Here is a 23232-nt window from a genome sequence, read left to right as displayed (position 1 = left end):
GTTATTGCCATTGAGAAAGAGATCCTTATGGATTTACAAACAGGAGATTTTCTGCATGACCGTGTGATTGCTTAATTTATTAATCAGGAAAGGAGGACTGATTTTCACTTCAAGTAAATTGGTAAGTGCTTTTTGCATTGTTATAGCAACATCAGGAGTTTTCTAAGTGTAAATTAGGCTGCTTGAGCTTTCAGTGTCGGATCAAGTTTTGAAAAGTAATGCTGCGTTCTATTCAACTTGGAAAGTCGGGTTTTACAACTTCCTACTAGGAAAAGTGCAATGGAATGCATCTTTAAGTCAGAATTACAACTTGTATGCTCGTGCAGAAATTCTCAAGTCTGATTTCACCGAGGTGCAGGGGCATGATGTCACACAAATATGTGGACACTACAAAGTAAGTGATAAACATTCACTTTATTACATGATAAATGAGTTCATTTCCACATTACATGATATTAAAACTTGTTTAACAAACGCCTGCAGAAACAGGTGTGTAAAACATTATAATCTCTTTTTGATAATCATACACCTGAAGCACAAATGCTAGCGCTGCAGCATTGTTTATCAGTTGGGTTTCTAGGAGACATCTCTAATGAGAGTCAAACCCCTGCTAAGCTAACGGGAGTGTCGCAGTTCCGAATATCGAGGAATGGAATGCATTTATGGTCGGAGATATCAAGTAGGAATATCCCTCATCCAACTTGAATGGAACGCAGCATAACCATGTACGCTGACGAAATGAAATTTATTGCAAGCAACATTTAAATCGCAAATATTATTAGATAGATTTTTCCAGGTATTATAGACCTCCTTGGTAGATTCATATGAAAAATTATGATTTTTGAATGTCTGTTCAGGTGACGTACATTTCACAAAACAGTCATGCTGCAGTTAAAATTAGGCTTGCCTGAGCATTAAGTGTAATTTCAAGTTCTGTCTTTCGTGCGTGGACGTGTTTTTAAAATGTCAGTTGGTATTACTAGTTAGCTGCAACATAATGTATGACGCCCAAAGGCATAGGGTGTCTTATTCATTGTGAAACTGTGTTTTCATAATGGCATGAATCACACTGAAGGCCTAGACTTAAAATGCACGGCCCACCACTGGCTGTGAAAGATGTGCCATGGAAAATTATCAAATTCCTCAAAATAAATACAGTTTTTTTCCCAGTATTTTAGTGAAGTCATAGAGACAGTAGAAGAGTTTCAAAGTTGCCAATTAAGTATATTTTCCATTACAAAGTATTTTATGCAACCAGTTTAAATATTTTGTCCATCATAACATTACTGTTCTAACAAACTCTAGTCCGTTGTCAAACGCAACTCCTCACATGCACACAAAATGATGCTTCATCAACACATTTGTAGTAAAAACATTCAGTCAGTGAACTGAATGAATGAATAGAATACACCAGGTGTGTTGTTTTACTCAAAGACTAAAAGCTGTTTATTTGTGCACAGCATAGAGTTACAGATGTTATGAACAGATTCTCTCATGAAACATAAAAAGAATATGAGAAACCTTTACATACGATTACTAAAAGCAAATTCTCCTGTTTTAAGTCCAAAAACACTGTGATACAATGTGTAGATTATCTGTAATCTTCACAGAGTGTATCTGACATTTGAACCGGTGAATGGAGGCCGGGCGGCTGCTCTCGGGTCCTGGTGTTTGCTGGATCCAACCTCTGTCATTGCAACTTATGTGGGTTTTTTATTGTATTTCTCTCTCTCTCTCTCTCTCTCTCTCTCTCTCTCTCTCTCTCTCTCTCTCTCTCTATCAACAACGCGATTTTGACCCCGTACGACTTATAGTCAGGTGCGACTTTATTTCCGGAAAATACAGTAAATAAATAAAAAATGTTTTTGTTGTGCCATTGCAAGAATTCATTTGCAAGAATAAATTTACAAATTGGAAAAGACACAAATTTGTTGGTTTTTCAATATTCAGTTAGCACTCTTGGCATCTGTGACCTCATTATACAGCCTACCTATGTTACTTGCATTTTTTACATAGCCGAATTTCAAACATTACAGAGTTCACACTACTTAGACAGACAGAAAACACAGACACGTTCTTGAAAAGTAAAACTATCGACGATGGTTATGTGGGATAGTGGTGTGCCGTGGGTAGTGGTGTGTCATGGGATTTTTTAATCATAAAAAGTGTGCCGTGGCAAAAAAAACAAAAAGTTGGGAAACACTGAGCTAAACGGCAAAGAATTCATCTGCAAAAAAGTGTCCAAAAGAAAACACACAGCAGGATGTACATTTTACAATGCAATGCTTACCGAGACAGCTGGGACCACGTCAAACATTTATCGGCACTTAGAAAAGTAGCATAAAGAAAGATAAGCAAATTGTAAGTGATGCTAGCAAAGCTAGCTAGCTAACGTTAGTAATATGCCTCTTGCTGCATTCCATTCAACTCGGAAAGTTACTATATTGTTTAAGAAAAGACAGCGAAAAGTGAAGACTTGAGTATTGAATAACTGTTTGATGTATTCTGTACTTAATGATGGTTTTTAGGGGAAGAGTCATCCAGGAAGCCTGATGCGATGCTTGCACAAATATTTTATTGGTTTAGGTGGATGGTAAAACTTGGAAAATGAGTGTTGAATAAAGATGGTTAAGTTGATTTCAGCTCCTTAGTTTTTGTTTGTATTTGTTTGCTCATAGAAAACAAAGAAAAATTCACACACATAAAATTCACCTCTGCAGTGCCTTTTGATTATTTTATCAAGACATTTCTCATGGTACACTGATACACACACACACACACACATACACACATATATATATGGCAATAAAATAGGTGAATGAAGAGGAATCTTCATTTGTTTTTTGTGGGTGTTTTTATGGGAATGTGGATCTGTCAGATCAATTTGAGGAGTGCCTATGGTTTGCCGATTCCACATTTTATCGTAAGTGTGTCATGCAGTGTAAGACTCGCACTGGTCTGGTCTTGGTCTTGACTCGGTCTCGCCCTGCCTTGATCTTGGTCTCAACCCCTCAAAGTCTTGGTCTTGTCTCTGTCTCGATACACTCTGGTCTTGGTCTTGACTTGGTCTCGGTGTAGGTGGTCCTGACTACAACACTGGCTCCTGGATCATAATGCCCTGTACTGGCATCATTCCACCCTTTATGGGATCATAAAGTGTCCAGTCGATCTGCACTTCAGAATCTTGCTGGAAATAGTAGGTAATCTGTGTTTTTCTCGTTTACTGCTTCATGAATATTGAGGATTCAGACATACTACACCATTGGCATACTGTTTTTGCATACTACACTGATCAGCCACAACATTAAAACCACTGACAGGTGAAGAGAATAACATTTGTAATCTCGTTACAATGGCACCTGTCAAGAGGTGGGATATATTAGGCAGCAAGTGAACAGTCAGTTCTTGAATTTCATGAGTTGGAAGCAGGAAAAATGGGCAAGCGTAAGGATCTGAGCAACTTTGACAAGGGCCATATTGTAATGGCTAGACGACTGGGTCAGAGCATCTCCAAAATGGCAGGTCTTGTGGGGTGTTAGTACCTACCAAAAGTGGCCCAAGGAAGGACAACTGGTGAACAGGCAACAGGGTCCACCGGTTCCAACAGTGTCAACAGGGTCAAACAGCCCAAGGCTCACTGATACACATGGGGAGTAAAGGCTAGCCTGTCTGGTCTGATCCCACAGAAGAGCTACTGTAGCACAAATTGCTGAAAAACTTAATTCTGGCCATGATAGAAAGGTGTCAGAACACACAATGAATCACAGCTTGCTGCGTATGGGGCTGCGTAGCTGCAGACTGGTCAGAGTACACGTGTTGACCCCTGTCCACCACCAAATGTGCCTACAATGGGCACATGATGTATACCTGTGTATACAGTATATATATATATATATATATATATATATATATATATATATATATATAAGTACCATAGTATTACCATCTTATACTATCAATGTCTGTACCATAGTACCACCACAGTACATTTTTGTAAGGGTACTAAGTATAACTCTTGAGTTTGGAAATTGGAGTGTCACCAATGTAACAAAACTGAACAAAGAGCCTGACTTTGAATGAAATATTTATACATTTGGCTTTTAAGTTACTTTTTATGGTGTTCCCCTGAATATGTGGATGCCTTTCCATGAATGATAACCTATCCACACTGAAACCCCACCCCATTCAGTATTGTAAAAGGAGCATGTTATTTTCTGTTGACCTGGACCAAGTTATCAGCCCAACACACTCAGTGTACAGGAAAACCAAAAGAAAAGAATAGCAACATTGACTGATAGGTGAACCTAACAAACCTAAAAGCTTCTATAAAGTCAGCCATTCAGTTTCTCTGAGCCAACACCCTTGTTTTGAAATCTGTGGATGGAATGACTCCAAATATGAGTCATAAGGCAAAAATAGCCTTTAATGAAACATGCTTCAAGTACAGCCCTTCAGTTTACATTCAGCCCTCTGTCAACGTTGCCATGCCAATATTCTCCATTCAATTTCTTCATTGTTTCCCCTTTTTTAATTTTCTTGTTCCTCTTTTCTCAGTTTTGACTATTTTGTTCTCTTAGGTTAGTGAATATACACTAAAGCTTTCAAAGGTACTGTTCTTTTGTAAAACACATTTTGTGAACACCCGCTTGTGTGTCTAGTTTCAGGTTAACACGCCTCCTGCTTACTGCAACTCACAGCCACACTCAAACCTGTCTAGCAACACAAATCTGGGCACATTTTTTCTCATGTTGACAAAACAACACTACAGCTCTGAAGTTTGGGACTGAGATCTGCCGGACTAAGCCAGACAGAGAGATCAAATAATTTGCTACTTATGTGAATTATTCAAATGCCCCACAAGAAGCAGTCGAGGCATTATTCTGATCATCTATGGTATGTTTCTGTTATCCTTGTTTCACTGATATGTCATCTACATTAATATGTTGTGTATTAACACAGAGCAGACTTTGGCAACATTTTATCAGTTATCAGACTGTGGCTTCTATGCTAACATATACATCTTCCTGAGGGTGGGTTGCTCCAATAAGGATTAATCTTAAACTTAAATCAAGTTTTACATAATAATTCAGATGCATCAAATTTTACACTTTGTTTAATAATAGGAATAATACCTAAATGGATGTATAATTAATGTTACAGGATTTAAGTTGTCCTAGGTTTACTGCAAAATTAAAACCAAGATCAAGGTGATGGTTCAGATGTAACTCTTGTTATTTTTAAACAAAGAATAAAGTTTGGTGCAACTAAATTGTTAGATTTAAGTGTAAAATTAATCTTTATTTGTGCAACCCACCATAAAATGGTGGGAAAATATTGCTCAGACAAAACATGGCATTCCATTGCATTGTTGTAGTAAATAGTACTGGGTAGTAACGGATTACACGCAATCTGGATTATGTAATCAGATTACAAAATTAAGTAATTGTGATTAGATTACATTATATTTTAAAATACTCATTAGATTACAGTTATTTTTACAGATTACATGATTACATATGGATTACATAATTACAGTTATGAGGGTTGTGGAATTCCACACACAGATCTATATCAGTTAAAATGTGTTTTATGACCCTGTAAATTCCTTTTATTTCACTTAGTAACAGAAAAATTGCAAGTAAAAAATCATATAAATTCTCATATTTTAATTCATTAAAGCTGATGTAACATTTTTGCTGTTAAAATACTTTCTCCTATACATCTTAATATGCAGAGACAACTATAATTAAGCCATTCTTGGGTTATTTTTCTTGAAAACTGTAAAAACTGTGTCTCTGTGGTGCTATGAAAATTCCTCTGTTTGTTTTGAGTGACTCGTCTCAAGAGAGCACCAAATCAGAAGCTGCCCCCAAAGTCAGGAGCGGCAGTGATGCGGTCACCATGCTAATATACCGCCCCCCTCGTCAGATAATCCCAATCTCGCCTATGGTGCCAAAATGGTCAGAAACGGCGCTGCAAGAGAGACCATAACATTGACTCGACCAATGCCGTGAGTTGGTGGCGGGACTATCTGTTTGTTCAAACAACAGCAGAAGGGGGCGTATTCAGAAAGCTGTTTTGAAAACAAGGTTTATTTTTGCAATTCCACTTGGTGGCACAGAAATGTATTTTAGCAACATTACGTCAAAGATGATACAAGATTATCCTATTTGGTATATCCTAAATGCGCGTGACATCAAATAAATATGAGTCGTCAAAAGTAATCAGATTACATTACCTTAAAAATGCAAAAGAAACTATGTAACTGATAAAATTTTTAGCCATGTAATATATAATCAGTACTGCCCAGCACTGGTGGTAAAATAGGGTTGCCAAATGTCCCGTATTCTGGCTGAAATTAAGACCTCTGTATTGTAGCAAAAAGTCCCCTCCATACTGAAATGGCAAAATGCTCAAGCACCCCATATTCATATAGTAGAAAGTTCACAAACCTACTGTAAACATAAAAGTGTCCTCATAACAATAATCTGATTTTGCATTAGAACTGTACATAAACCATGATATTTATGGAGAACATGGGAATCAAGTCCTATGTGTCACATTTTATATATAACAATTTATAATTGATCACCACCCTGAGCACTCTGTCAAACAAGTTGCTGATGCAGTGTGTGTTCTTGAATGTAATCGTGAGTGGTTTGAACACATTTTTCTTGACATAGCAGGCGTTCACTGCCTGAGGTCAGTTCCACGAAGGCACAGCAGATAAGTGCTGTAGCCACAAAAAAAAAAAAAACATGCTGATTTGAAAGTTCTAGCAGGTGCTGGTAAGTTTACAGTTCATTTGTGAGGTGTGCTAGTTTTTATGATGAGTCCATATGGCACAGCACATTAATTAATGAGTTGTGATAATATAACTACTACTCTACATATTATGTAATTGTTATTTTGCAACAACCACAAAGAAAACCGAGATTGTAGTTTGTACAGGGCATGGTGTATGTTTCCCTATTTTACAAGTTCATATTTCCCCTATTTTAGTCTCTCTTCTTCTGTGTAGGTTGTTTTGGGGTTAGTGCCATGTTCCTATGCAAACTGCACTCACTTCCTGTAGCCAGTGTTGTGCAGTCGAGCCATCCATCTCATTTTATTCTCATGGTTTTGCTGTATCTGTTTTCTACCATGTCCTCTACTCTCTCTCCTTTTACGGCCAATAACTTTTCTTCACATTGACCCTCCACTTCCACGAAACCAGAATGCAGAATGTATTGGACTGCAATCTTTCAAAATTGTTCTGTTTGGAGACAGTTAATCCTCTAATCTTGCACATTACGAGTGGCCATCATGACTGGCCTCTCTCACACTCTGTCTGACATGCCTGTCTGTTGTTCCCCTGGTCTGTCTGCATTCCTCTGTGTATACATATATGATGTGTTGTGAATATGATATACAAAACTCCCGCCCCATAAAAGTCCTGCCTATATGCTAATAAACAGGGTATTTTCTCACGAACCTGCTCTCGGAATATATACTGTACATTCTAGATATAATAGTAAACAATCTGAAAGCACGTTATATTAAATGTGCATTACAGTGACACTGATTCAATATAATGGACATGCTAATAATAATCTGAAACTAGAGTTGGCTGTGCAAAACTTGCCTTCATAATGCCAGGGTATTCCGGGTGGTTGCCAGGTTGTTGCTATGCAGTTGCTAAGGTGTCCTGAGTGGCTGTTAGCATATTGCTATGCGGTTCCTAATGTGGTCTGTGTGGTTGCTAGGGCTTTGCTAGGTGGTTTCTAAGGTGTTCTGGTTGGTTAAAGGATGTTTACTTACTGGCTCAATTCAAAAGTCTACACTGTGAATACAGCAAGAGTAGGTCGGAAGTTCTACTGCTGATATCAGTCTGTGCTTAATGAAAATCAAATCGCTCCCCCAAGTAGCCAAAGCTGGATGTGTTGTTGAACGTATGGGCACATGTAAGCTCCAGTTTGTAGGTGAAATGTCCACAGCGTGGTGCCAAAGCTAGATGTATTTTTTGTTGTAGATAAAACAGGAATGCATACTTTTTTAGCTCTACCCACTAACCCAAACCCCAACCCTAAACCTAACCATCAATGGAGTAAAAATTTTATTTTAGAGTGAAAATGCATCCTACAAATCATGCTCACCATTGTTTGTATGATTGCAATTATTTCCTGGACTAGAACCCATGTCTCTGAGGTTGCTAACACAACATGCCATCAGTGGTGCTAGAGGGAAATATTTTCATGCCTGAATAGATGCAAAAATATCTGATAGGGGATAGAGCTTGTAAGTCAGCTGAATGGAGTTGACTTTCGGAAGCAACATGTCAATTTCCCATGTAACCATGTTTTGTCCTTGTAAGTCAATTTTTTCACCCGTTTTATTGTCCACTACCAGGCCAAGATCAGAAGTCAAAACTCTCAACATGCTGTAATTTAAGGCATTAATCATGCCTGTAGCACAAACGGTGCAGGATGGGTGATGCACCGAAGTTTATTACATGGGTTTTTGTTAAAATCCCTAACTTTGAATTTGAGCATAAGTAATAGCAGTCTTTCTAGCAAGTCAGTCCACTGGCAGCCATCTTCGGAACGCTCTCAGAAAACTACTGTATTTCCAGTCATGACAGTGCTGCTCTTATCTGCTTGAATGGGGGAACACCAAAATCTCAAAAATGGTTGGTCAAAATTATGATCAAAGAACATATTTCAAATCAGCAGTAAAATCTGACAACACTGGAATCATAAATTGTGCTTTACCTCAGATTACGCTAAAAAAACGCTATTTTCCCAGCTTGTCTAGCTAATGCACATGTGCATTCTCGAGTTGATTGACATGCGATGTTTGTATCTAAAAGGTGATTGGCTCTTTTACCTGTAAGATGGGACTTCCTTTCTACATCTGTTGACCATTCCAATTTCTCCCATTCATTTTAATAGAAGTGGTCCATCTCTGCTAAATAGTCTCTGCTAATAGTGATCTAAACTTCAGATCAGATTCATTTCAAACAAATTGTTGTTTTCTTCTTCTCTATCTTCAGATCTCATGATGACTATTTCTACACTTTGATCTCCTGTCTGCACCGAGCACCTGCCACATATCAGGCTTGGGATCAGTAGATGTGGGCCAACATGTCACTTTCACAGCATGTTCTGGTGAACTTTGAATACAATTACACGACTCGAGATGGTAGAATGGTGTCCATCAAACCCAACGAGCACTACATCCTAGTAGCCAAGACAAACGACAACTGGTGGCATGTTCGCCGAGATGAAACAGACAAGCCTTTTTATATCCCAGCTAAGTATGTGACAGAGCTTCCAACTGAGAGCAACCAAACTCCACTGGACCCTCCAGAGGAGTTTAGCGGGCATGAATCTGAATTTTCAAGCTCAGAGACAGCTCCTTTTACTCTCCCTGACACCCACACGTCTGCAGAGGTGACACTTAGAGTCCCTGCCTCAATCAAAACGGACACAGAGAAAGACGGTCATAGAATATCAACATACATTATTCCAAAGTATTTCTTTGAACCAAAGGTTTTAGAAACAAACCCCAAACCAATGGAAGCAGAGGCCAGCCTTGCACCTGAACTTGAGATCTATGGTACAGATAAAGGTATAGTCCATGACAAGTCCACCAACTCTGCTTCTCCAACTAATGGGGAAACACCACACTCTATCTTACTGCCTCATGTCCATACCAACAACACGCTATCCACAGAGATGGAGATAAAATCAGCCATGAATGACAAAGAGACAACAGAGAGGCCTCAGGTCGACACAAAGAGCTTGGATCAAGATATTCAGATGCTCTTAAGAACTGGGTGGAGTCCTGAAATATGGAACCCCACAGATAAAAGCAAGAGTTTGTATGAGAGTACGGACACAGTGAGGGAACCAGAATCCCCAAAGATTGAGGACAATTCAGCAGAGACTGTGAGGACACCAAGTTCCACCACCGTCCCAACCCCAGTTACACCAGACAAATCCATGGTATGTAATATGTTATTAACCCCCCTGCACAGGGTTCCCATTGCAGCCCTCTATATTGCAAGTAAATCATTTGCATATATGACCAAATTTGGTGAAATGACAAAATATGTCTGTTATTAGCCACTGGCTAGTAAATATTAAGATTTCACACGCCAGTGATTGAGTTGTGTAGTGGTGAAAAACGTAAGCACAGTGATCCTTTTACTGAATAAAAAGCTGGACTCAGCTTCGTCTTTTACTGCGTGTTGTGTCTCATGAACACTCTGAAGGAAATTTACTTTATTTGGCTGCAGTGGGTCCTGAGGTGTCGTAATCGCGCTGTCACCATCGCTTTAATTGAGCCGTGATATGCCATAGTAACATTTACATTGCATTTAACCATGTCAACTTTGATTTTGCTTAAACTTTTCCACGGATTGTTTTCACAACATTCTCCATTTTACAGCATGGCTACAGACCATTAGCGTTAATGGACATCTGTTAGGAGGTAAAAGTGTTGAAAGTAAAAGTGTTGCAAAACTCGAGAGCTTGTAGCTCTTTAACAATAAATATTTGTGTACGTAAGTCAATACACAATATGCGAGTAAAGTTTCCTTTTGGCTCGTTCCATATATTTTGTGTCCAAAGACAAGATCCACACACTCCAGTTTAATTTAGTCTCTTTTAATATCCTTTCTGTTATTTACAGTCAGTTGGTGACCAAAAAGTAAAAAATAGACATTAATTCTATTCATACATTGCACGGATGAGGGAAAAACCACGGTGCAACTTCTCTCGTTAATATGCTGCTGCGCTAATTCAACCATAAACACTTGCTGAAGGAGCTGCCGGTTCTCTTAAAGAGACAGTACCATTTTAGCACTTGTTATACATATCAATGTAAACTCAATGTAAATTGTACAAGTGCATATTAACAAACATGTAACAAAATGTTATAATATAGTAAGTGAAATAAATATGTACATATAAATATTTAAAGGGACAATCATATATTATTAAATACTTTAACTTCAACAAACATCGTAAATATGGAAGAATTTTACAAATATATGGAAGAATTTGACGAATAGGCTCTTGCAGCAACTATGCAGGGGTTTTTATGAAACCTAATGTTTTTACATGGTAATTTTGATATTAAAGCACTTACATTTTTATTTTTTTAATACAATTATAAAATTATTGTTATACGTTGGATTCTAATTGCATTATTAGTTTCCAACCTTGTGGATATTTTGTTAAAAATGTGGAAGTAATTTTAAACAGTGTCAACATCTTGTATCGTTACTATAAATGCAATTTCATGACATCATATAAATTGATAGAATGTGAAATTTGTACTTTTTAAAAAAGCTAAAATGTGATTGAAATGACAAAAAGCAAAATATAAAATAAAATGTACAATCTTGCAAACTATATCTCTTGGAGTATATATATATATATACTTTATATATGTGAAGATGCCCCTATCTCGGTTTGCTTAATATCTTTTTCAGTTGCATTATGCTTACATGTCGCCAAAAGTCTACAAAAGTAAAAACAGGACAGTTACTGGTTTAAAAGTGTGGGACACCCTGCCTTTAATACATTTCCATGAACCCCTAGTAGAAAACCCTATTCTATTCTATTCTATTCTAAATTTATCTGCATTAAATCATTATTAAGGGGAATCTTTACACACTGACTATAGATGCATCTATACATCCAAATGTACTAATAAACCAGAGTAAAATTATTTGGTTTAGTTATTTCAAAGCATGTATTCAAGTGAATGGTTCACCGTTTGAATAGAGTTTACCTGCTTTTCTTCACCACAAGAGGGAGCTGAAGACAAAGAAGGATAGGAACAGTAGAGAAGTGCTAATGTTTCAGCTGTCAAAGTCGCGTTCAAACTATTATTGTATGATTGCATCAATTTAGATTAGATTAGATTAGATTTGTTTATTGTCATTGTTGGTAAAAACAAGGAAATTTAGTTAAGCAGCTCCTTAAAAAACAACGTCCAAATAAATTAGCAACAATAAACAGAACAACATAAAAACTCCAAAGTAGCTCTAAAATATCTGCACATAAAAATAAAATAAAAAAACAATACAAAGTAATTAGTACATATATGCTGTCAGGTTCTTCCAGTCAAACATCAAACAGCATGTGTGTGTGTGTGTGTGTCGGCCAGTGCATAGGTCTGTCAGTGGTGTGAGCTGGGTCCCAATCACTCGCTGTGCTGCCTTCACCACCCGTTGTAGGTCTCTCCTGTTTTCTGCAATGCAGCTGCCATACCACACTGTACAACAGAAGGTCAGGAGACTCTCAATTGTGGCCCGATAGAAATTAACCAGCAATTGTTGTGGAAGACGGAGCTGCTTTAACTTCCTGAGGAAGCAGAGTCTCTGCGGACCCTCTTCACCTGATGGGAGATGTTGACGGACCATGTAAGGTCTGCTGAGATATGGACTCCCAGGAACTTAAAGCTCTCCACTCTCTCCACCTCCTCTCCTAGTACTCGGAGGGCAAAGTGCTCAGTGCGTCTGGATCTTCTGAAGTCTATTATCATCTCTTTAGTTTTTGTGATGTTAAGATCAAGGTTGTTATTGGTACACCACTCCACCAAATGTCAAACCTCTTCCCTGTGGGCTGTTTCATTGTTAAGTTTAATTGTTTTCAGTCCTATTATGGTGGTGCCATCTGCAAATTTGACAATGGTGTTGGAGGGGTGAATAGGGGAGCTGTCATGTGTGAAGAGTGTGTAGAGGAGAGGGCTGAGGACACCCCTGTGGTGTTCCCGTATTCAGGATCAAAGTTGACGAGGTGCGGCCTCCCATCCTGACAGTTTGAGGTATGTTGCTTAAGAAGTCCAGTATCCATAAGCTCAGTGAACTGTCCAAACCCAGGTGCATCAGTTTTTGGACTAGTTTGTGAGGAATGATGGTATTAAAGTCTGAACTAAAATCAACAAACAGCATCCTCATATATGTGTTTGGCTGGTCCAAGTGTGTGAGGGCTGTGTGAACAGCTGTTATGACTGCATCGTCTGTTGATCTGTTGGTCCGATACACGAACTGATGTTGATCCAGTTCAGCAGGGATGACAGCCTTGATGTGAGTAAGAATCAGCCTCTCAAAACATTTCATGATGATAGGAGTTAAAGCTACTGGACGATAATCATTCAGACAGTTCACTGCTGTTTTCTTAGGGATTGGAACAATTATGGCTGACTTTAGGCAAGTGGGAACCACAGCTTGCTCTAATGAGAGATTAAAAATGTCAGTAAATACCTCTGCTAGCTGGTCTGAACAGGCCTTCGGTACCCATCCAGAGACCCCATTTGGTCCTGCCGCTTTACGAGTGTCAACTGTGTGCAGGGTGGATCTGACCCGATGTTGATGTAGCTTTATGGACTGTACCATTTCTGGACACGCGGAACAGACATTCTCTCTCTTTTGGCAGTCGAAGTGAGCAAAGAACTGATTCAATGTGTCTGGGAATGTGCTGTCGTTGTAACTTAAGAACGGGTAGCTGTCCTTGTATCCAGTAATTGTCTTTATTCAGTCAGCCCTATATGTCCCCTATTGACTGTTGTTTAGGTATTTCTGCTGGAGTGTGATTATATTACATTGAGAATTTGTGTTATGCAAAACATAACATGATCTTAGGACAGTAGCGCCTGCAGCTGTATGGCCGTATGCTCTGTGCCCACCATGAGCGCTCCGACTGACCTGAGAAATATTTACTCTCAGAATATTTCATCAATCATGAAATGCGTCCCATATTTCTGTTGGCTGTTTAAAAGAACTAGCAATGCCCAATTTGCGAATGAATAATTCTTTTGAGTCAGTTCTTTTCAGTGAATTGGCCAAACGGGCTTGAAAAAACGGTCTTGCAAAAAGATGTCTTTTGAAAACTGTGTCATGTTTCACTGTGTTTTTAGCATCTCTCACGGGAGCGCTGCATTTTAGACACTGTGTCAAGTTAAAAATAACTTCTTCAACTGATAAAAATGTGCCTCGAGACACCTGAGTTCTGCTCCATTCATTGTGGTGCGTTTTGCTTTTTTTAGCGTGAAAACATATCTGTCTGAACGGTTTCTGGAAGAAATGCTTTAGCCAATAGTTACATGAACGCTACTCATACTCAAGAAAATAAATAAATGCTTATCTCAAAGTCACCAGAATTGAATGCTTTGGTGTTGTTTTTTGTACACACAAAAAAAAAAAAAAAATCATGGGGGAGCATGCCCCCGGACCCCCCTAGATATAAGGTTTATTAGGCATATTTCTGTGCGTACCCTCAGATTAAATCCTGCAGGTGCCCCTGTCTAAGAAAAGTCACTGAGGGTTAGGTGAGCATGTCTACTGTGTCTAGTAAGGTAGTTCGCAAGACAAGTTCCGATGTTAATAATGTTTAATTTGAACTGATTACATTTTTAATAGGCTGGTTAAAAAGAATAAAACACTGCTATGGGCCTAAAAATCCAATCCATTTTTAATTTATTGTACTAGTCTCATTTCCTCATAAATGTATATATGTGTATATATATATATATATGTGTGTGTGTGTGTGTGTGTTTTTTTTTTCAATACAATTAAGTGTTTAGTATTACATTCTCTTACTATCTGCTTATAATGGAGGTTTTTGTGTGTCCTTGACTCATTGTCCACCTTTTACATTATGATACAGTGACCTTTAATTGAAGATCTAAGTTATAAAATAAGGTCACACACTTGAGGTGACATCAGCCATTCAGGAAAATATTTATTCTACTATAAAATGGTTACTCTTCCATTTTATGTTTCCCTTTATTTTGTGATGTTAATCATATGTGGTCAATCATAACATGTCCACTCTGTTATGGGACGATATAGGGAAAATTCATGTAATTTAAAAATGTCAATATATTTATGTTAACAGACATAAAATCATCAAAATAAGTTTGCAAATATGTTAGCTAGATATCATTCACAGACCATGTAGTGGCTAATTGTACTCACTGAATGTCCATTTAAAGCCATTATAGCTCGACCTATATAATTTATAACATCTTTAAGATGACCTTTTAATGATGAAACATAAATATATACATATAAAAAAATGGTAGGAAGATTGTATATACTATTCAGATTCAGTTACAACGGGGCTAAAGGCACACCTTAAGTCAAGTCAAGTCAACCTTTATTGATAGAGCACATTTAAAAACAACAGAAGTTGACCCAAAGTGATTTACAGATCAAACAAATAAATATACAAAGAAAGAGTGATATATATATATATATATATATATATATATATATATATATATATATATATATATACATACACAAACGTAAAACATAATCTAAAAAAAAAATTAAATACAGCATCATGTATTTACCCAGTTCAACCTATTCAAGGACCGATTCAAAAGCTAAAGAATAAAAATACATTTTCAAAGAAGATTTAAAATTGGCTAATGAAAAAGCTGACCTCACATGGAAAAGGAGACTGTTCCAGAGATTAGGACCTACCACAGAAAAGGCACAATCGCAATTAGATCTGTAGTGACAATGAGGAACCCTCAAAAGAAGCTGATCAGAAGACCTGAGTGCTCTGGTGGGGGAGTAAGGGTGTAGAAGGTCACTGATATACTGGGGATTGAGACCAGATAATGCCTTGTAGACATAAAGCTGAATTTTTTTGTACACCCTGGTATTTGAACTAGCAAACTAGTGAGCTCCAGGGGTGGTAGCCAGTGTCTTTACCACTGAGTAAAGAATCGTCAGCATAACAGTGATAAGATATGCTGCACTTCTGAAAAATAGAGCTCAGAGGAAGCATATACAGGGAAAATAGTAAGGGTCCTAAAATCGACCCTGGAGGGACACCACATGGTAATTGAGCCGACGTAGAGGAAATTTACATAAAACGTTCTTTCTTTTAGATAGGAGGCAAACCACTGGAGGACCATACCCTGGTTGCCAACCATATACTCAAGACGATTGAGAAGTATATTATTGTCGATAGTGTCAAACACAGCACTGAGATCTAATAAAACTAAAACAACAGGTGAACCTGAATCCATGGAGAGTAAAATATCATTAGTGACCTTCAGCAATGCAGATTCAGTGCTGTGCAAGGATCTGAAGCCAGACTGAAATGTATCTAAAATGTTAAATGTATTTAGATAGGAGTAAAGCTGCGAATAAACAACTCTCTCCAAAATCTTGGAAATAAAAGGCAATATGGAGATTAGTCTATAATTGTTGTGTATTGCCGGAGCCAAAAAAGTTTTTTGTTTTTTTTTAAACAAAGGATGTAGAATTGCATGTTTAAAACTGCTTGGAACAACTCCACTTGCTAATGAGCTGTTAATTATAGCTGTCACACTGGAACTGATAATCATGAAAACTTCTTTAAGAGGGAACTGGAAATCCCCTGCCCGTTTTCAGCAATACATTGACACACCATATATAATTCACATAATGCCAACACAATTGGATTAAGTGAACATAGATGGATTGTATACAATGAAATTAAGTTGAGAACAAATGCTAAAGAGTTCCCTATCTGTCACTCACTCGACGTTGTGTCGATGTAGTGACAATATGGGTCACTCTAGGGAGCCCGAGACACCTCTGGTCTTTGATAAAAGGCCAATGAAAATTGGCGAGTGGTATTTGCATGCCACTCCCCCGGACATACGGGTATAAAAGGAGCTGTTATGCAACCACTCATTCAGATTTTCTCTTCGGAGCCGAACGGTCATGCTCTCTGAGCTGAATTCCCATGACTGTTCATTCACCTCTGATGGATCTGACGGCGCATTTCAGCGGCTTCTCCCTCCTCTGCACTGGTGCACTGCAGAGAATGCCCCTGGGCGCTTCGGCAGAAATAAGAGTATATTTCTCTAAAAGAGTATATTTCTCTAAAAGAGCGGCACACACGGAACGTCTTTTTAAAGATGCATGTTTTTAAAGATTCCTTTGCTTTGTGTGTTATTCCTGGTTGCGCTCGTTATCTCTCGCCTTCTGATGGTCACGATCACTGTCATTCATGTCTGGGCACTGCTCACGCGGAGACAGCGTTCGTGGATGGGTCATGTACTCATTGCGAGGACATGTCCATGGCAATGGTGCGGTCACGGCTTGCCTTCGTAAGAAAGCAAGCCACCCCAGTGGCTCCCCGCCTCAGTCCTTTTACCCACGGGTGCAGTCGCCCGGTCACAGGCTGACGCGGAGATGACGACATGCTTTCCCGGGCGAGCGTCGGGCTAGAGTGGAACCCTCCACTCTTCCCTGAAACCTTACAGCTCGATGATTGGTTCCTGGACTCGCGGCACCGCTCAAAGCCACGCCTCGCCCCCGTTCCTTTCTTCCCGGAAGTGCATGAAGAGCTGACAAGGTCGTGGGAAGCACTTTTTACTGCCTGGTCCCGATCTTTTCAGCTTCCCTGCCCTCACTACCTTCGATGGTGGGGCGGCCAAGGGCTATTAAGCAATCCCCCGGTGGATAAAGGCGTTCGCAGTGCACCTATGCCCGCAGAGCACCGCCACCTGGCATGGGTGCCCAAAGCCCCCGTCCAAGGCCTGTAGGTTTACATCGTCTCTGATGGCCAAGGCCTACGGTGCTGCTGGACAAGCCGCCTCTGCCCTGCACGCCATGGCTCTCCTGCAAGTCCATCAAGGCACTAAAGGAACTGCACAAGGGTAGTTCCACCCCAGGATTGATGCAGGAACTGCGCTCGGGGACCAACCTCGCTCTCCGAGCGACGGAGGTCACGGCGCGGTCTCTTGGGCAGACGATGTCCACATTAGTGGTCCAGGAGCACCACCTTTGGCTCAACCTGTTCGAGATGGGTGAGGCCGACAGGACACAGTTCCTTGCTGCCCCCATCTCCCAGGCTGGCCTATTCAGTGACACTGTCAAGGACTTTTCCCAGCAGTTCTCGACGGTGGAGCAGCAGACGGAGGCTATCCGGCATATCCTGCCCCGGCGTGGCTCAAGATCCCACACCCTGTCTGCTCGTCCCCAAGGGCGTCCCCCTGCGGTGACTGCACTGGCTCCGCCGCAGCCCGCCCCTTCGGCCCGGCCCTGGCGTGGATCCCACCGCAGGAAGCAGACGCCACCCATCTCGCGGCCGCCAAGAACCTGTGAAAGGCTTCAAAGTGCCCCTGAGACGGGCGACCCAGGGACGACGAAACCTGCTGCTCTGGAGCTGGTAAGCAGACCTCTCCATCCCCTGGTCAGGGCTGGGAGGAGAATCTTTTTGTTACCTTTGCATTTAATTGCGCTGCATGCCCAAGTGGCTGCAGTACCCAAGAGTTCAGCAAGAATGGTTTCCTTGTTCCCTGGGTCACATATCCGGTGTGCACGGCCGTCATCACGACCACCGTCCACCACTCTATTTGGCAGGTTTGGCGCTCCAGCGGCGGTCTTCCGCCCCTGAGCGCCCAGCTGTGGCACAAATCTGCCCCCGATGTGACAGTCTCCACGGGTCACAAGGACAGGCCTCTTCCTCCCCCATCCCAGGCTGTTCCGGGGGTGGTCACAAGGAGCCAGGTAAGTGCTTCAATGTCCCTAGACTCAGCACGGCTACGACATGGTGTGGCACCTTGAGCTCCGCCCCGCCGGGAGGCTGCCGGCTTGTGGACGGGCCCGCGACTGCATTGGCACATCAACTGCCTCGAGTTGTTGACAGTTCTGCTCGCCCTGCGGAGGTTTCGGCCGTTGATCCAGGGCAAGCACGTGTTAGTTCGGACAGAAAATACGGCAACGGTAGAATATGTCAACCGCCAAGGCAGTCTGCGCTATCGTTGTATGTCACAACTCGCCTGCTGTCTCCTCCTCTGGAGTCAGCAGCACCTCAAGTCACTGCGAGCCACTCACATCCCCGGGGACCTCAACACTACAGTGGACGCGCTGTCATGGCAGGTTACCCTCAGGGGAGAGTGGAGACTCCACCCTCAGGTGGTCCAGCTGATTTGGAGTCGATTCGGACAGGCACAGGTGGACCTGTTCGCCTCCCAAGAATCCTCCCACTGCCCACTCTGGTACGCCCTGACCGAGGCACCCCTCGGCATAGATGCGCTGGCACACTGCTGGCCCCCTGCCCTGCGCAAATATGCGTTTCCCCCAGTGAGCCTACTTGCACAGACTCTGTGCAAGGTCAGTGAGGACGAGGAGCAAGTCGTCCTGGTAGCACCCTACTGGCCCACACAGACGTGGTTCTCAGACCTCACGCTCCTCATGACAGCCCCCCCTGGTGAATTCCCCTGAGGAAGGACCTTCTTTCTCAGGGACGGGGCACCATCTGGCACCCGTGGAATCTCCATGTCTGGCCCCTGGATGGGACGCAGAAGACCTAAGCGGTCTACCACCCGTGGTGGTAGACTTGATCACTGAGGTTAGGGCCCCCGCTACAAGGCGCCTGTATGCCTTTAAGTGGCGTCTGTTCGCTAAGTGGTGTTCTTCCCGATGGGAAGACCCCCAGAGATGCGCAGTCAGATCAGTGCTTTCCTTCCTGCAGGAGAGGTTGGAAGGGCAGCTGTCCCCTTCCACCTTAAAGGTGTACATTGCCGCCATAGCAGCACATCATGACATAGTTGACGGTAAGTCCTTAGGGAAGCACGACCTGATCATCAGGTTCCTGAGAGGCGCCAGGAGGCTGAATCTCTCCGGACCATGCCTTGTTCCCTCATGGGACCTCTCTGTAGTTCTTCAGGGTCTACAGAGAGCCCCCTTTGAGCCTTCGCAGTCAGCTGAGCTTAAGACACTCTCCTTGAAGACTGCCCTCCTGACTGTGCTCACTTCCATCAAGAGGGCAGGAGACCTGCAAGCGTTCTCTGTCAGCGAAACATGCCTGGAGTTCGGTCCAGGCTACTCTAACGTGATCCTGAGACCCTGACCGGGCTATGTGCCCAAGGTTCCCACGACCCCTTTTAGGGACCAGGTGGTGAACCTGCGAGCGCTGCCCCAGGAGGAGGCAGACCCAGCCCTATCGTTGCTGTGTTCAGTGCGCGCTTTATGCATCTATTTGGATCACACGCAGAGCTTTAGGATCTCTGAGCAGCTCTTTGTCTGCTTTGGTGCACAGCGGAAAGGAAGCGCTGTCTCCAAGCAGAGGATCGCCCATTGGCTCATTGATGCCATAGCTATGGCATATCACGCCCAGGACATGCCGCCCCCGGTAGGACTACGAGCCCATTCTACCAGAGGTCTAGCGGCCTCCTGGGCCCTGGCCAGGGGTGCCTCTCTAACAGACATTTGCAGAGCAGCAGGCTGGGCAACACCCAACATATTTGCAAGGTTCTACAACCTTCGGGTGGAACCAGTTTCGTCCCAGGTAGTGGCATGCAATACAAGCGGATAAGCCTGGGATAGCCGGGTGTATCGCTTGCACATAGCGCCTTTCACCCCTTCTGAGCTGAACACGTGTGCCATTAATTCCCAGTAGTGTTCACAAACTATGTTCCCTGGTTGACTTCCTCCGAGCCCTGTGGCAGTCGAGTTTTCAGAGAGACTCGCTGCCAGCCCAGTACACGTGCTAACTAAGAGCCCTGTTCTGGGGTAGGTGCTCCGCATGTGGCGGTTCCCTGTAAGGTAACCCCATACGATATATATCTTCCGCTAATTTGTTTCCCAGTTGGCAAACTGCGTCTTCCTTGGGCAGAGCCCCTCTGCCACAGTCTCCATATTTGTAGTAACTCCTCCCCCGTTGGGTAGGATCTACCTTGAGACTCTCCACATGGTCATCAAGATCATGTGACGTATTTTTTCCACTTAAATACCCCCCCCCGCCCCCCCTTTGGGCGAGGTGTGGTCTCCGCAGTGTCCTCCCCTTGGGAGACCTGGTGGCCCAGTCGGATAATCCCCCTTCTTTTTTAGGGAGTGGAAAAAAAGAAGGGGAAAAGAGGCCACAACTGGGTTATCCTGTCTCTGTCATTTGGTAGTCGACTTGTCCCCAAATGGCCATTCGACACTCATAACTATGTTGGGGAGGTTACATGTCGGCCTGGTGTGCTGGCTACGAGGCACACAGTGGTCAGCCTGTCACACACCGCCAGTTCACGTAACACAGTTCAGCCAGTTGTGGCGTTTCGTATAGGGACCCCTAGTGTCACAACGTCGAGTGAGTGACAGATAGGGAACGCCCTGGTTACTTGCATAACTTCCGTTCCCTGATGGAGGGAACGAGATGTTGTGTCCCTCCTGCCACAACGCTGAACTACACGCTGAAATGGCCAGACCTTGTCTCGGCTCCTCAGCATAAAACCTGAATGAGTGGTTGCATACCAGCTCCTTTTATACCCGTATGTCCGGGGGAGTGGCATGCAAATACCACTCGCCAATTTTCATTGGCCTTTTATCAAAGACCAGAGGTGTCTCGGGCTCCCAAGAGTGACCCCTAGTGTCACTACATCAACACAACATCTCGTTCCCTCCATCAGGGAATGGAGGTTACACAAATAACCAGGACGTTGTGTTGCGTTAACTCATTTTAAATAAGTTAATTGAGCAAGCAGTAAAAATCACTTTGTGTGAATACCATCCGTTGGAAGTCTGAATCCATTTGAACATTTCATAGCAATGTGATCATTTTCCTTTTCAATGACTGTTGAATATCATTTGGACTTTACCCAATATAATTATATTCTCATCTCAAACATAAATGCATTAAGTTGATTTCAACTGTACTGGTTTAGTATTTTCAGTAGAGATGCTTTTCCTTTTTTTCAGTGCACCATTTTCTATTGATTTAAATCACATTTGACATTTTATAACTTCTATAAACAGATTAATCTCCATTGTGGTTGGATCAGTCAATGTTTACTTACTTTAAAGGTGCACTCAGTAATTTTTTCCTCGTTAAAAAAGTTTAACTCCTAAAGACATGAATTGTAATTTATGTAGGAAATCATGACCACTCACATTAAAATGAAGACTTCAGTCATATCAGTAATCTTATAAAAGCTGTTTTATTCAACATGGAGAGGATCCGCACATGGGGGCTGCCATGTTACAATCACATGACTAGCCGAATACTACTCCCTTAATCTCAGTAACTGTCCTGTTATTTGACACTTTCACTCATTATTTAAAGTAATCATGGCTGACTGTGAATATTACATTTCTACAATAGCATCTGAAACTAAAAACTATTCATTTTAAATGATGCTGCATCCAAGCCACTAGGTGTCAGTGTAAGTCCAAGATGACACAAAGACAAAAGTTACTGAGTGCACCTTTAAATATTAGATCAAATTACTTCAAAATCAAACTTTAGACATTGCACTCGATCTCATGGATCAAAAATATTTTGCACTGTACTGTATAGTGACAAAAAGGTGTTAAGTAGCAACTGTGGTAGATTTGGTCGCTGTTTAGTGTTTTGGGAGAACATAAAATCAAAATTTACACATATTGTAGATTTAGTTGAGTATTGATTAAAAAAAGAAAAGAAAAAAGTAACTCTTGTAATAGTGTGCGAATTACACAGCGACTTTCTGGGAATTCAAAGTTTTAAAGAAGTAAACAATCTCAAACAACCTCCTAATGTGCACTAGTAACAACATGGACAACACTTATTCTGTCATAGCTGCTATATCTGTATGTTTGGAGAGTTGTTTCCGTGTTACACAGATTTATTAGCGACACTTCGGCCTTGATCAAATGTCCAATCCACAAAGAGCCCATAGCCGCCACTCCTGACCAACTGATCTGCATGTCAATGTGCTGCGTGTCTGTTTGTGTGGCACTGGACCAGCTTCTCCATATCCCGTTCACCAGACGGTCTATACGCTGCGTATGGAAAACTTTTCGTATTAGAGTTAGAATCAACTTCATCCAAATAGCCTACATGTTTAAAAACTTTATTGAGAGAACATAAGAGAAAACCTTTTCTTTGAGGCACTGGAACCTGGATATAAGCCTGCTTATTTGACTGCAGGTGGAAGGGGTATCCAACCAAAGAGCCAGAGTCAAATGAACGGTGCAACAGGTTAGGTGAGTTGATGCAGAGTGCCTTTATGAGTGTGAGTGCCACTGCGGGGAGGTACCAATTGTTTGCACGTGCTCCCAAACGCACATGTTTCCTGCAAAGTGATGCCAGGAAAACATCGACAGTAACGATTTGGATTATAATCATCAATTCTGCAACTGGTTGGATTATCGTTTGCAACTTTGTTCTTAAAAAAAACAAACAAAAAAAATGGTACACAGTTTGGAGACGGAAAGAGTTCACCTGTTGTAAGGTATGACATAATAATCCTTGAGCTTCC

General features: G+C 41.6%; 1 protein-coding gene across 1 annotated transcript in view; it reads left to right on the top strand.

Moving 5' to 3' along the window:
* Positions 1 to 4612: 4612 nt before the first annotated feature.
* The window catches only part of LOC127423141 (rho GTPase-activating protein 27-like), a 68767-nt gene continuing 50147 nt past the window's right edge, over positions 4613 to 23232 (top strand). Inside the window, exons 1-2 of the mRNA XM_051667237.1 lie at positions 4613 to 4893; positions 9032 to 9986. Coding sequence (XP_051523197.1) covers positions 9111 to 9986 — 876 coding nt within the window. The 5' untranslated portion in view covers positions 4613 to 4893; positions 9032 to 9110. The remainder of the gene's footprint in view (positions 4894 to 9031; positions 9987 to 23232) is intronic.

This window comes from Myxocyprinus asiaticus, chromosome 32 (genome assembly GCF_019703515.2).
Source record: "Myxocyprinus asiaticus isolate MX2 ecotype Aquarium Trade chromosome 32, UBuf_Myxa_2, whole genome shotgun sequence".
NCBI classification, from domain to species: domain Eukaryota; kingdom Metazoa; phylum Chordata; class Actinopteri; order Cypriniformes; family Catostomidae; genus Myxocyprinus; species Myxocyprinus asiaticus.
This window is presented reverse-complemented; position numbering and strand designations above follow the sequence as displayed.